At 33.5% G+C, this 16,325-nt stretch overlaps 2 protein-coding genes across 5 annotated transcripts in view; both read left to right on the top strand.

Annotated features, from left to right (window-relative positions):
* The first annotated feature begins 513 nt into the window (after positions 1-513).
* Positions 514-3,471, top strand: LOC103576153 (uncharacterized). The gene is made up of 7 exons (XM_008556223.3): positions 514-783; positions 855-1,189; positions 1,427-1,648; positions 1,715-1,873; positions 1,947-2,334; positions 2,410-2,973; positions 3,243-3,471. The coding sequence occupies exons 1-7, from the start codon at positions 645-647 to the stop codon at positions 3,347-3,349; spliced, it is 1,914 nt and encodes a 637-aa protein (XP_008554445.1). The 5' UTR covers positions 514-644; the 3' UTR covers positions 3,350-3,471.
* A 376-nt stretch (positions 3,472-3,847) lies between these two features.
* Positions 3,848-16,325, top strand: part of LOC103576151 (trinucleotide repeat-containing gene 6C protein) — a 29,916-nt gene continuing 17,438 nt past the window's right edge. Inside the window, exons 1-6 of one of the 4 annotated variants that reach the window (XM_008556219.3) lie at positions 3,848-4,039; positions 9,974-10,136; positions 10,465-10,642; positions 10,841-14,988; positions 15,066-15,260; positions 15,812-15,967. In XM_008556219.3, the coding sequence (XP_008554441.1) occupies positions 10,068-10,136; positions 10,465-10,642; positions 10,841-14,988; positions 15,066-15,260; positions 15,812-15,967 (4,746 nt within the window). In that variant the 5' untranslated portion in view covers positions 3,848-4,039; positions 9,974-10,067. Of the gene's footprint in view, positions 4,040-8,283; positions 8,463-9,973; positions 10,137-10,464; positions 10,643-10,840; positions 14,989-15,065; positions 15,261-15,811; positions 15,968-16,325 lie in introns of those variants that run through there. The other 3 variants (XM_008556221.2, XM_008556220.3, XM_008556222.3) reach the window with 3 other exon arrangements.

Here is a 16,325-nt window from a genome sequence, read left to right as displayed (position 1 = left end):
AAAAAGGGATGAGTTCTTGAGTTAATAGTATTAATTAATATTATTTCATCAGTACGGTCTCATTTTTTTCTGAGTTTTCTGTTGGAATTAATACGTTAATGAAATTCTCCAAGTCACTGCAGGGTAAATACTTGAAAATTTCCCATATACAGTCAAATGGTAGATAATAAAAAGTCTTGGTTATATAAAAAGATTTCTCTTTATATTTATTAAGAATTTCAATGCGTTTCTTAGATTCTTTTAATTGTAATTTGATTAACTCAGAATATCCCGATTTCTTGTGGGGAAAAGAATATATAGCTGTACAAAAGCTGTGACTTTTTGCTAATTGTAAAAATTTTGTATTACTTGTGGTTAAAATATCGAAGCTAGACATACTTTGACAGGCACAATACAATAATTTAGTTAATTAACAGACTTAATTAATCATATATTATCAATATATATCGGTATAACGCGATAAATAAACAAAAAAATTCTGTAACGAAAATAAGATAAGAGCGCATGCGTCCCGCTATTATGAAAATGGTAAGGGGCAATACCTATTATTTTTTGGTATAGCCTATAAATCATGTTAATTAATTTATTATTTATTAATAAATGACAATTAGAAATATACAATTAATGATTGAACCAAACCGTGGATGATGTTTTTTGATCGTCATAAATTAAGTAAACAAAAACTGAAAGCTGATTTTCCCCTGGATTTACATTTATATTCAAAAGTACCACCACCATCAACTTGGAAAGATTTGTTGACCATCACAAATGACAGGATCGAAGGTATTTATTATTAAACTTATCATAAATAATTTTTAAATTATTCATTATTCATATAAAAATCTTATTTACAGTCCTAAAGATAGTAAATTCGGTAACTAGAGACAATTGGAATCTCAGTTTTACAGAAAAACGCAAACTTGTAACCAATAGGTTAACAAAAGTAGAGAGATTTGATTACGTGACGCTGATAAACAGCAAAGGGCACCAATCATGCTCTGACGAAGATCTTCAGAACAGAATAATTGATCTTACTTCATTCGTCACACTCTCATTAGCATTAATCACCGATGATCAGTATTATGAAGATTTTCAGAGGCTCGAAGAAAAATTATTTAATATACGGGTTTCAGCTCTGGATGATGAAGGACTTCTGAATGTGATAAATATTCATACTCCATATCCTCAGGTATTTATTTACTTATTTATTCTGATCCTGAAATTAGTAAGGAATCAACAATTTTTAGTTTTCTTTCAAATCGTTTACGAATAAACGAAAAATATGCACATGTAGAGAATTTGAAAAACTCGGTGCAATTTCTAAAAATATTTTTTCTCTTTAATTTATCGTCTTTAAAAAAAATCAAAAAATTATTAGACATCGGTTAATTTAAGTAGAATTAATTATTTGTATATTTTATTGCAGGTAAATGGCTGTGAGAAACAAAAGCTTAGACCAAAACTTATTAGTTTTTTACAAAATCAAAGTATTTACGATACGACTAAATATTTTAAAGTCCCAATATCAATTATCTTAGGATTTATTAACCCCCATCAAGTTTATTTTAATAAAGGAACCGCTTTTATACCATTTTTTTTAATGAAAAAAGTTTTGTCTGCTCTATTTCGTAAGCATCTACTAGATCAAGTGAGTAAAGTTTAAAAATTTTAACATTAATTAGCAATTTAATAATTATTTTTATTATTTCAATAGATTAATTCATGGGATGTAAACTTTATGGAGAAATATACAAAATATTTTGAACAATACGATATATTTGTTAATGTGATGGAAAGTGTTCGTAATAATTTTAAAAGAGTACAACAATTGGCAGTATACGATAGTGGAATAACAGCTGCTGATGTCGAGAAAGTAAAACAGATAAATAATTTTAATAAGTTAATTATTGTTACGTAGTTATTAATTTATTTATTTTTTATTCTAGATGTATGACAAATCATTTCCACCTTGTATGCGAAATATACACGAAGTTCTTCGTAAAAATCATCATCTGAAACACGAATCACGTCTTCAGTATACTTTATTTTTAAAGGGAATCGGTCTTCCTGTTCAAGAATCATTGAAATTATTCAAAAAAGAATTTACTAAGACAATAGACGGCGAGTTATTTAATAAAGAGTACAAGTATTATGTAGAACATGCTTATGGATTAAGAGGAAGTAAAAGAGACTATGATCCTAAATGTTGCAGTGTCATACAAAATACTCAAACAGCACTTGGAGACTGTAATGGTTGTACTTTTCGTATTTCTCATGCTGCTGATATTGAAGATCTTGGCAGGAAATTGTCGCAGTGGAAAATTCCAGAGCCTGGTATGCAAAAAAATTTTATCAGTTTAAATTATCACATTAATTCCTAACGTTTTAAATACGTAATTTTTTTCTTAGATAAAAATAGTATCGTAACTGAGAGTAGACTTGGAAACTGTGGTACTGCGTGTGCTCTGTACTTTGAGACGATAAATGGATGTCAAATGACTGAAGCGATTGATCATCCTAATCAATACTTCAAATACAGCCGTTTTGTCAAAGCTAAAGGTCTAACGGGAGACTCTTGTTTTGGCAGCTTAGATAATGTTGATCTTGATTATGATAAATCACTTTTGAATTTTACGATTGAGGAAATAAATAATGAGATAGATATAAGTGATGATAATACTGAAGATTTAAACGTCATTTCTAATGATAATAAAAGAAAAGCTGTAGATTTAGATAGTGATGATGCTAATGTACCTGAGATAGAAAATAATAGAAATAAAAAAGTTAAGATTAATCCAGCGGATATAAATAATTTATCAAATGGCAAAGATAAAGAGTTGGAAAATAGAACTGATACTTGTACAGTAAATAATTGTGGTGATAGTAAACCATCTACATCTTCAGCAGTTTCATCAAAAAGTGATAAAATATACTCAGATATGGAAATAGATCCAGACTTCGGAATGAATGATGGTAAATTTTATATATTTCTATATCATCTGCATGGAAACTCTGAGCTTGAATGCCTGATTACCACTTGGATTCAATTTTTTTTTATTGTAAACCTGAACAAATATGAGGCCAAACATTTAAACTTAAAGTTTCAATGCTGATAATTATAAAAAGTATAATGTGACACGGGATAAAACTCAATTTTAAACCTCGTCTCGTTTGAAATCATCTTATTTTATTTTTTGTCACCAATTAAATAAAAAATAGAATTAATTTTTCTTTTTTTCCAGACGATTTTCTATTCATCCGAGACCTGGCTGTTGAATTTGATGAAATAATTCCTATTGAAAATATAAAAACAGGTTCGATTATTTATACTCCAAGAGGATGCGGTTGACTAGAAAATTTTTACATTCATATTTTAATTAATTTAATTTAATTAATTAAAGTTGATCTTTATTTTATTATAATAAATAATTTATTAGTTAAATATTTTATTTTTTATCAAAGAAATATAAAATTTTACAATTATTAATTTATAAAAAAAAAGTCTAATGTATATATATGTAAATATTTAAAAATAATTCAACTGTTAATATTAAAAAATTTACGAGTAAATGTAGCAGATATGAGACAAATCAAATTGAAAAAAGTACGCGCACTTTTTTAAGTTAAATAATTCATATAAAATTTATTAACTGTCATATATCTGCTATATTTCCACTCAGTTATTAATTTATTCTTCCTACATTTCAAAAATAGCTAAATGTCAGTTCCATGTTATGACAGTCAAGAAAATTTTCAAGTTTTTTTTTTTCTTTTTTTGTTTACCTGGAGGTAGTGGCGCCACTGGTGATTTGCGCAGTAGAATGATATTAAATTTATAGTTGTCGTAATGGTTGTTGTTGTAACGCGCCTTACTGTGGTAATCTCAGCAAACTCCGTGCCAAGCAATGGAGGCTCATTTACAATAAAATTCCATGGTTAGTAAGTTAAATTGTTTTTGAGCGTGTTTTAAAGTTTAATTATTATTGTGTGATAGTGAAATTTAAATCATCTGTGAACAATCTTCGATACATTAGCATAGGTGAGTTACTTGTTCCATTTATTCACAATAATAAAATATAAAACAATAATTTACTGAGCTGTACTTTCCACTAGGTACCTACTCTTGTGCTTGTGCGAAAAAAAAATATAAATATAACCTATGTACGCTTACGACGCCGTAAAAATGGATATCAACGCTAAGATAATTATTATTTAAACTCATATGTTTATCGTATCTTAATATAAATATAATATTTATTTAAGATAAATAATATACTCCAATTTATAATTATTTTAAAATCGATCGCTACGGCATTCATTCGAATTCTTACCATGAGTGCAGCTGCCATATTGCCACTAAAATTATTTATTTTTGAGAACTTACTTTTTTTTTTTAAATTTAAACCGCGTCATTATTCGCATACTAATGCATCAGGAACTTGGTTTTATCGACAATATTTTATTATTTAAAAGTATAACTAATATATATTTATAATATATTTATTTATTTATTTATTTGTAATGTGAGTCGACCAAAAAATCCTAACGGCAATTTGTGGGCATGCCAAAAATGGATACGCCACAAGTAACTAGATAACTTAAATAAATTTTATATTATGTATATTTATTTGCAATAAAATATATAATATATATTTTATATAAATAAATATTTATCTACATATACTTATTTATTACAATAAATATATGTTTGATATGAAAGAAAAGTTATTGAACGGTATCGAAGATCCCGCTCCAATAACTGTAAATTTTTTAAATTTCAATTTTCGATTAATTAAAAATTAAAAATTTATTTAACTCCAAAAAAAAAAAAGAATTAAAGCGATGAAAAAATAAGTATGCTAATGAGCGTATAAAAGTTGCGAGTGAGACGGTAATTATAATATTTGAATTAGAATAAATTTGCGATTATTTTGCACAGAATATCCGATATACTTAAGACTTTAAGAGCATACTCTGTGGGAGTGTCTCTGGAATGTGGTCACACTGCTTGCGTTTAGTTTTCTTTGCTTGTGGTCATCTCGCGAAATCTTTTCTCTTCCTCTTCATTCTCTTCCACCTATTTAAATAATAATAATAATGTCCGGCAACAATTAAAAATAATAACTCATCAACAAGCTCTAGAATCAGTTTAAAAAATGCGCCTTATAAATAAATAAATAAATAAATATGACCATCAAAGTGGTAATTTAAATATGATGAAAATAAATTATATAAATATGGTGATTTATGTAAACTCATGAATTAATAATTATAATTAAATGGACAATGAGTAATTGGAGGTAAATCAGTATCGGTCTTTGTTAAATCTAAAGAAAGGACATGTACTGTTAGTTATAATGAGCGGCTGGTGTATGTGCTGTGCACTGTACAGAGCTCGGTACTCTTGGAGTTTAGTTTTAGCCCCTTGGGTAAGCCAGTATAGCTGGAGTTACGGTTGTTCTGCTCGATGAGATGCTCGTAAGATCGGCAGAGTGAGCCAACATAAATAAAAGCATCGTTTACGTTGCTCTTTCGTGTCTTGCAATTCTTCCGTCAACTTATTGCATTAAATTGTATGTACATCATAACAGCGATATTAATGTTAACATCTATTCAATCTATCTGATTTATAATGTTAATTTAAACATTTTAAATCTCTAGTCAAGTCCAGAATGCGGCCATGACGTAGCCACCACTTTGAGAGAACAAGCGAAAAAAAAATAGAAAGAGAGAGAGAGAGACGGAATCAAGAGACAGGGACAGGCATGTAGTCTACATGTACATAAACATGTACGCGGTTTCGTAATAAATATATGCCGGGATAAAATAGCCAGGGGGGAGAGGGTCGACCTTGCCCCGCAACTGGCTGACTGCTTGTTGCCAAGCTACGCTGTATATATAGCACTCAGTACAAACGCATACACACCAATCAGAGGGGGATATGTACACAACAAACTATACATATATATGTACATGTATGTCTATGTAAATTTAAATGTACATGTAAATTAAAAAATCATATAAATAAACAACAACATTTCGGTCCTCTTTACACAGAGCATATTGTCTGGTTTTAGTTTTTACGTATGAGTAAATAAAAACATTAATGTGTGATGTAGATTTTTATAAAATTAATGTATGTATGAGCCGGCATCTTTATTGCCGCGGCTAAAAATTAATGTCGCGATCTATGTTTTCGCTCATCAAGACTTGAGCGAGCTCTACTTCCTCAACCACGGGCTCAAGTTGCGTAATACTCTGCAGGCGTATGTGTGATGCATTAGCTACGAGGACGAATAGGAGCGAGTGAGTAAGAGAGAGAGAGAAAGAAAGAGAGAGATAAATAGTGTGTTAAATAAAAAAAAGTAAAAAATAACCGAGGTAAAGTGCTCTCGTTCTCACGGCTTATAGTGTTACAATATACATATTATGTATATGTAATGGGTTTTTTTCCGTACATATGAGACATGAATCGACACCTCCATGCAATTGACAATTAGCGAGGTGAGAATAACCAACTACTTGCTAATTGTTTGAGGCTGATAAAAAAAAGTTTGATAATCGGCAGTACGTGTCTTTTTGATAAGTCAAATAAGACAATTTAGCATGATATCAAATTTAAACATATGGTTAATTTTGCAATATGTACTGGCGGTGCATGTGTGTGCTAGGTATGGATGTAGGTTGATAGGTAGGATATAAAATAAAAAATAACGTGAGCATAAGAATAGAGGTATAGGATATTTTTAATGATACGACATAGGTTGATGAGGGAGGACATGTAATGAGTGCACTTGGTTGAGTCGCGAATAATACGCCGCAATCGACACTGTGGCCATGGCACGCGGTGGAGAGGAGATTGTCTTCCGTTCTCCGTGCTCCGTACATAATAGTTGCGCAGAGCATTACAATTTTGTGTGCGCAAACGTCTTGGACACCATTTCGGCACAATAAAATAATGTGTGTTTATTTTAAATTTTTAATTTAATTTATTTTAATCTATTCTTCGCTATTTCTTCTTCTTCTTCATCTCTTTCTTCATCTTTATTATTATTATTTATTTAATAAATTTCTGTCTGTAAATAAAATCGGAGCATAACGGTACAAAGCGTGAACTGTAAATAAATCACTGTAAAATAAAGTAAGAAAAATTTAAAATAAAAATCTAAAGAAGGAAGAAAGAATAAGCAAAGAAAGAAAATATGAAATAAAGAATGAATAGAATTGGTCGGGGATTTATAGTATAGAGAGTATATATGTATTTATATGTATAGATTGCTTTAGCTATGCTCTATTTTACTATGGACTATGGAAAAAGGATGGAGTAGAAAAGAAAGGTAGATAGAATCGAAGCTCGGTAGAAGGGCAGACGCGCGCCAGAGAGAACAGCGCTGCCGGAGTTGCCCAAGTAGACCTCACCGTCCCACTGTTCTTCTATATGTACATATGTATATATATATATCTGGCAGATCAATAATTTCCGATACTGCCGCGAGGCTTTCGAAAACCAGTGTCACTGCGATGCTTCCATTTCACTGAAAGCTGTGACAATATTACTCCGTCTCCAGACGAATTATATTTTTAAAAAACTTTAATTTTTTTTTTTTAAACTCTCCAAACAAATTTTTATCAATAAATCGGAATAAATTATTACATCAAACAAAATTATTTTAAATTTAATAACTTGTGTAAATATTTGCTCTGAATATTTAAACTCACAAAAGAAATATAAAAGTTTAAGACAGTAAGTCTGGTGAGTAAGATCGATTGAGCTATTGATGAAAATTTCCCGCGCAAATACAATTCTAGCTGACTAGGCAATCCGGGCTCATCATCAAGGAGTCGCTGGAGCTAATGTAACCTAATGTGATTTCACGATCCCTTGACGGACAAGGAGATATATTGATGATAGAAGTGACGATGGAGCTGGTGGGGGAGGAAGAAGCGGTGAAAAGAATCGAGTCACAGCGTGCGCGTGAGCGTAAATTCTACTCTACAGTCTGTAGAGTATGTAGTGATGTAGGACTCTGTACATATATGTTTATATATATACATATATATATATATATATATATATATATATATATATATGTATATATATCACGTATGTAAGTACATATTGTATGTAGACTGCGAGTACTTATTGCTTAGTCAGAGGTAGGTAGGGGCAAAGAGTAGGGAATTGTATACGTCACGACGATTGGTCGACAGAAGAGAATGACGAGCAGCGCCGCGGAGCGTCAGTGAGTGGCAGCTGGAGCGGCTCGTCGTGAATGGAGTACGTCCATCCATACGAACGTGAACGTGGCCTCGCGCCGCACACAAGTCGCTCCCGTAGTCAAGCTTCACGGGAGGAGGATCGTTCACGAGAATAGCCACGTTACCGCGAGTACAATTCGCTATTCCGCGAACGAAATAGCTCCGTGTTGTTGTAAACTGTCTGTTTCTTCGGGCCCCGAAGCGTAAGTTTTCATACTAATTTTTAAATTATATTCTTCAAGAGCTGATCCACTAAATATCACTATCATTGTTATCATTTACAAGGTGTAGCCGCAAATGTCCGTCGGTTTTATATTATTTACTGCAACTAAAATCTACGATAATTGAGAAGATTGAAATTATGCCGCGTGTGTTGTGTGGTGCTGAGGGCAGTGTTGTGTTCATTGTTGAGATCCGCCAGTTCCAATTGTTATCTAACTTTTTTTTAAATTATATTTTTTAGAAATTATTTTTAAACCAACACCCATACCATGGAGTCGCGACTTAACTCGCTCGCATCGCCTTTAATCACTATCTGGTTCTAGAATATTTTTAAAAATTCAAATTATACAATACGATATATCGGGTACTGTAAGTTTTATTTTAAAAAATACTGTGATATAATCGGTGTACAAGTACAAGAAACATACGCGATTCTTGATCCTTTCGTTTCCAAGTATACTGGATTGGAGTTCCCCATGGTCTTGTGCTTTCTGCTTTTGCGTCTCGCTCAGAATCGCTGGCTGACCTTTCGAAATATATAAACGTAGTTGGTTGGGTTTTGTCGGGGGAATGAAGGGGCCAGTAGTAGAGTAAAGTATAGTAAAGTACCGCGAGGAATTTATTTTCACTATAATGGGTGCATGTCTGTTCAAATATAACAATAATAATAATAATAATAACAAAAAATAATAAGATATCAAGTGGAATGCGATCATCCAGTTATTTATTTATCACTCCACTGTAATTTATTAGTTATTTTTTAAAATGTATGTATTTGTCACTCGATAAACATAATGTATATCACTACATATTTATATATATGTATATATATATATATATATATATATATATAGCTAAAGAAAAATAATTATAACATGTGTTCAATTCGCGACTATAGCGTTTTATTTTTATAGATCGATACTCACGAATAGTGAGGTTTTTTTTTTTTGTCATTATTATTATAATTTTTTTTTCTTTACGTTAAAGATTATTGCAATTACTGGCTGGATCTATAAGTTGTTTAAACATACTTTCGTCTTGCGTCGTGGAAATAGTGTCAAAGAGTTTTAGTTGTTTTCCAACGATTATTTTGTTCATGCTTCGTGGCGCGGAGTATAATACTACTACTACTACTATTACTACTACTACTACTACTGCTGCTGCTGCTGCTAGTAATTCTAATACTCCATACACTTGAAGATATCTATCTTATCTCAAAGTCTTCCCTGAATTATCTAAGCCTTTCCCTAACGATGAAAAAGTATTGAAGAACAAGAGAAGAGGGGGTGTTGTCGCGAAGAAAGATATTTCTGAGCGGGTCAATATTCGCGATTTCTCTTAATTTGTAATTGATGGAAAATAATACTTTTATATACCAAAGTCTTTAGTTTATAAATATAGGATTTAATCTTTGAGTGTAAAGTGTACTTAATAATAATATATGACTGACATTATTGTTTATTGAAAGTGAATTTTTTTAATTTTTTGACAGATCCCTATTGGCATGGAGCTAGGAGCGCACTGATAGTGATAGTCTATGAGATCTTGGTTTCTATGCATTGCCTGCCAAAGAAGAACTGAGCCCAATGTTTCCACACAATTCTAGTTCACATGAGATTTCTACTAAAACAAATGCCTTCGTACAAAATTCCAAGGTACAAATTTTTGAATAAATCATAAAAATATCCATACAAGTGATGAATATTTCGTGATACTAAAGTTAGCTGACGTCTGATAATTTTAAAAAAATATTTCGAAAAATTGCACCTGTAGTTTTTAAAATTTTCTAAGTGTACATTTTTTTGTAATTGATTTGTTGCAAAAAAAAATTTGAAAATTTTGAATTGTCTGCTGACTTCAGAATCATGAATATTTTGTAAGAGCACTTACCAGTTACTTGGTTACATTAGCAAGTGCAATTAAAAAAGTTTATATTGTTATTATTATTATTGTAATAATTGTTATTGTTGGTGTTGGTTTTAGGGGGATGTAGTAGTATTAGAGGAAAGCAGTCTGAGTGGGGCGCGGGAAGGGGAACGACCAGAGCATGCTAGGTACTGTGATATCAAATTCATAAACAGCAGCATGATGGCAGCACCTACCAGCCACCCCAAAGCTACCGTCGCCAATGACTTCATAACCGTCCTGCCACGCCAATCTGGTGAGTTGTTAATTTATTTATTTATTTGTTAATTAGTTAGCTGTCATGTAGTAAATTTCGAGAGGACGTGTCATGTTTAAATCGTGTCAGGCTGATGATAAAATAAACAAAGTCACAGCAGGGCGCGATAAAACGCGAGTATCGGTGGGTAAGTCCTTAGACAGAGAGTAGTCTAGAACTGTGATTGATTTTTTTCAGGTGAGCTCAGCTTTGCCGTTGGAGGTGAGGCCTGCCAGTCAGTGGCTACAGAAACCACAAAAAATCCAACAAATAACCTTCTAACCTACGATAATAATAATAATTATAATAATAATATTAATATTAATAATAATAATAATAATAATAACGATAATATTAATATTAACAATAATAATAATCACAACAATGCAGAACATAATCATCACAAGTACAGAAAGCAAAACACACCGGGGTCGCTTGGTCAGCTAGGCAGCTCCGCTGATCAGTCTAATTTTACGTGTAAACCGTTAAGTGATAATAAGGATAGCTTTAGTGATATAAGCATTAGGGTACTAAAGTTAAGTCTACATATAATTGATAGAATGTACGATGCGCGGTCTACCGCTGGGGTACCTAGCCTAGTTAGGATACCCAAGTCTGATCGCCCCCAGCGGCATCCGCGTTTCGTTAATATTGTCGACAATTACTTCTTACTAGGGTCCCGCCTTAATCAGGGCGACAACAATAACCTTAAGGCTAATCTTAGTCTGATAAGTAATAATTATAAAAATAATAATAATAATAATAATATTAATATTAATAATAATAATAATAATAACTCAAAGTCTGTGATATTGCTCAGCTCAACCAGTTACGGTGACTCCTATCTATTTGTGACCGGTGATTGGTTTGCTCGTAAAAATAATGATGACGACGACGACAACAGTGACAATGATGTCGATTATTTGTTTAAAATTATTTTAATTAAAAACAATACTTGTTTTAATGACGGATATAAAATTTTAATGAAATTACTAGGCGATAAGAATTCCCTTGTTACCATTAATGATAATAATAACAACGGGGAAGCCGTCAAGTATGAGCAGCTCAGTCTGTCAAGCATTCGACTAGCTATCAATGAAATCAACAACAATAACAACCACCTCATGACTATCAACGATGATGATGATGATGAAGATGATGATCAAGATGTGCATTTTGAATGGATTGCTTCCCGGACATGTGCTCAGAATAAAACGGCGCGAAAATACGCCAATTCTTCCATTACGCTTATCGTTTGCAAAAACGAAATCACCGACCACACTATTTTTAAATATTTTTTGGATAATCTCATTAAATTTAAACGAGCAATCACCACTACTGCAACTCCAACAGTTATAACTTATAAATTTATTTTTAATGTCACCGTAAGTAAGCTGATGCAACGCATATGTGTTCCATTAATGATTAAGAATAATAAGCGTTACGATAACAACGTTGGTAATAATTATTGTAACTATAATTATAATTATGATTATGATTGTATTGATGATGATGACGATGATGATGATGAGAGTAGGTGTAATAATGGCGAAAAAGAGATAAATATTACTAACAATAATCCAGTTGTTATCCAAGACATTGTTAACGTCGCTGTGTGCTACAAGACTAGCTGTGTAATGACTACTAATATTAGTATGTTAGGGTCTCAAAATGATGGTATTAATTGTACCGAAGCAACAATATTTACTGTTGGTGCTCTTTCATTTCAGGATAATTATAAGTCTAATAACAAGCCTCTAAATGATAGTTTTAAGAATAATAAGTATCAAGTGTCTGCTAAGGTTGGTCATGAATCTAACTATATTGTTAAGTCTCTATCTAAGTCTACGCCGAGCGATAAGTCTAGTGATAAGTCTGATATGTCTCATCAAGCTCGATTTGACAAACCTGACTACGACGACGACGATGACAACAATGACGATCAAGATCAAGATCAAGATGAAGATGGTGATGATGATGATGATTACTACGTAAAGTATGACAAGTGTGTCAGATCGGACGTCAACATTCCTACATTGACTACCTGCGAGCCTACGATGACGCTTAATAATAATAATCAATCATCAACCGTCACATCAAAAACAAACAGCGTACCTGTTTCTCGAGAAACCATAATCGAGAATTACTCGAACGATGATGATGATGCTGATGATGATAATAATAATATTAATAATAATAATAATAATAAAAATAATAATAAAGATAATGACGATAATACCAATATTACCAATTCAACATCAACAACTACTGATATTTGTCAAGATAATTACAATGGGGATGCTGCAGGGTCATATACTCGGAATTGGGCAAGACTGATCGCTTATGTTAGAGCTCTCATTCCTGCTTATTTAGAGGCGTACAAAAACAACGAGAGCAAATGCGAAAGCCAACGTAATCAGCTCAAAAATGCTCTGCATTGTCTCTTTGGAGAATCATCTTGTGTTTCTTCATATCATAACGATACTCAATACGATCCAGTTATGGATTACAAACGTCGATGGGGAATATCGGCTGTTCTATCGCTTGCTGGTGGAGGAGAAAGCTCCCTTAATAGTGGCACTGGTACCAATTGGGGATCAACACCAGCCACGACACCCAATAACAACAATGCCAATCAATCTGGATGGGGAAGTACACCAGGAAATGCACCTCCGTCATCAGCTAATTGGGGTAATAATAATGTTAATCGAGCTGTTACTGGTAATTCAAATCAAAATCAAGGTCCACCTGTTAACCAAAATAATTCTGGTAATGCCAATAAAGTTAATAATCCAAATCCTTCGGGTAATTCACAAACTGGACCACCGACATCACAGCCACCTAATTCAACTCCGGGTAATCAGAATACCGGACCTTGGCCTCAGGGTAAAGCTAGCAATCCTGTTATTCCAGGACAAAATCAGCCTGCTCAGAATAATAATGGTAATAATGTAACACCACAATCAACAAATGCCAATGCTAATAATAATACAGTAAGTAACACAACTCCAGGAATAGTTGCTACAACTGTCTCATCACCTACTAGCAATCCTTCAACAAAACAGCAACTCGAACAATTGAACACTATGAGAGAAGCACTTTTTAGTCAAGACGGCTGGGGATGTCAGCATGTAAATCAAGATATTAATTGGGATGTACCTACTTCTCCCGAACCTGCCATATCTAAAGACGGTGTACCAATGTGGAAACCACCAGTTAACAATGGAACTGATTTGTGGGATGCTAATTTACGTAATGGTGGTCAACCACAACCAACTCAACAAGCTAAAACTCCCTGGGGACATACTCCATCAACAAATATCGGCGGTACTTGGGGCGAAGATGACGAGTCTGCAGATTCATCAAACATGTGGACTGGAGCTCCAACTCCCAGTCAACCAAATACTGCACAGTGGCCTGGTACAAGTGGTAATAATCAAACAGGATCCAGCTGGGGAGATCCTCGCATTGATCCTCGAGATCCTCGTGATATACGCTCAGTAGATCCACGTGAAATGCGTGATCCTCGTGACCATCGTATGTCTTTAGATCCACGTGATCATATACGTGTTCTAGATCCTATGACTCGTGATCCACGAATGACTGATATGCGTGGCGATCCTCGTGGAATATCAGGTCGTCTAAATGGTGCGAGTGCAGATGCCATGTGGGGACAACCACCAGGGCCACCGCATCAACAAATGAGTCACCAACATCCTTCTGGTCCACCAGCTAAAATGATAAATCCGTCTAGTATGAATCAATGGGCAGCACCACCGCCAAAGGAAATAATGCCTGGAAAACCATCAGGATGGGAAGAGCCTTCACCACCTAGCCAACGACGAAATGTACCCAATTATGACGACGGTACCAGCTTGTGGGGCAATCCGGTAGCAAATCAACGACCTATGCCCAACAACAAGGTATCACACTGGAGAGATTTGCCTTCAAGTAATTTAGGACGTGGTGGAATGCAGTGTCCACCTGGAATGCCACAAAATCGTATGCCAGGACAACCAGGTATGAAACCTGATGTTGGAGGACCTATGTGGGGACATCCTGGTGGTCCAGGAGGCCGCAATGGCTCATGGGGAGATGGACCACATGACACCTCTAATTGGGATGATCCTAAAACACCTGCTTCATGGAATGAACCACCAATAAATCCAGCCAATTGGGGTAATCCTTCAGCTCACAAACCAAAATCCATGGGACCGAGTGGAAGCTGGGGTGAAAGTGACATGGAACCAACACCAAGCTGGGGCCATCCTACCAAGCCAACTCTTACCAAAGAAGTTATTTGGAACAGCCGAGAATTCCGTTATCTCTGCGATATGGGATTCAAGGTAACTACTATTCAATTTTTATTAATTGATGAAATTTGTAAATTATTTAAAAAAAAAAAATCATTTAAAACTCTCAGAAGGAAGATGTTGAAGCTGCTTTGAGAAGCCGTGATATGAACAAAGACGAAGCTCAAGACTTATTGAGCCAAATACGTTCTACAGAGCAATGGCGTCGACACGAAACCCCATCAGGGTACGATCCCTCCAGCCAGGCCATGTCTTCAGTCTATCCTAAATTCAATCACGTCGCTCAGCAAATGTCCTTCCAACCGGTAAGTCTAATTAATATGCATGGATTTTAAATAATACGTTTCCTTTTATTGAAGAGAAACAAAAATAACCCTCTTATTCTGGTAAAGGATTGAATGTGAAAGAGCATTATTTTATTCTAACTTTACGAGTTTCGGTTAACTAATAAAACAAACGCAATTGAGTGTCAATTTTAAAATTGAGTGAGTGGTTTTTGAAAATTATAAATTTTTTTTTTTTTTTTTGCCTTGTGATGAGGGTATTTTTTTTTTTTTTTTTTTTTTTTTTGATGAAATTGGCTGAAAAAATGGGATGGGTGTTTTCATGGTGGAGGTATTTATCAGGTACAAAAATTTATCTAACGGATACAGCCAGTCAGATAGTCTAGTGCAGTAATTACCAAGTACTTTTATTGGTGTTTTTTTTCTTATTAACTAACTAATTGATTGATTGATTGATTGATTGATTCTGCTGTCGATTTTAAAATTGCCGGCTGTATTCGCTAAGTAATTATTAGAGTCTCGAAGCTGCTAGAAAAAGGGATTAGGGTACAGGGTATTGATATGTAACGCAGGGGGCTGGAGTACCTAGCGGTGCGGGATCCGGCAGCGTAAGTGGTTCGGTGGCCAGTGCAAGTCTATTGAAGCTCCAGCAGCAACAACAGCAACAATCGGCAGTTCCATTGCAGCAACAGCCAAATGTCAATCCGCAGCAACCGCCTTTTAACCAGGTGAACTACCTGATAAACGGCAAACGCACATCTACTTTTTTTTTATTTTTTATTTTTGTCTATCGCTTCAAAAATTTTCAACAAAAATTATCTATTGATTTTTTGTTTTGATTGTTTTTCATTTATTTTTTTATTTTTATCTTGCATGATTTTGCTTAATCTATTACGGGCAAGAAAAAAAAATAATATATGCTTAAGGAAGTATTTGCAAAAACTTTATCAAATTGTCGTAAGTAAAATTGTGTAAATCAATAATAGGTTTACCAAATAAATCTTGCGGCAATTACTTATTAAATAAATAAATACACGCTTAATTTTTATAAAATTATTATTTTTATTTACTATTGCACAATATTAT

This window comes from Microplitis demolitor, chromosome 3 (assembly GCF_026212275.2).
Source record: "Microplitis demolitor isolate Queensland-Clemson2020A chromosome 3, iyMicDemo2.1a, whole genome shotgun sequence".
NCBI classification, from domain to species: Eukaryota; Metazoa; Arthropoda; class Insecta; order Hymenoptera; family Braconidae; genus Microplitis; species Microplitis demolitor.
This window is presented reverse-complemented; position numbering and strand designations above follow the sequence as displayed.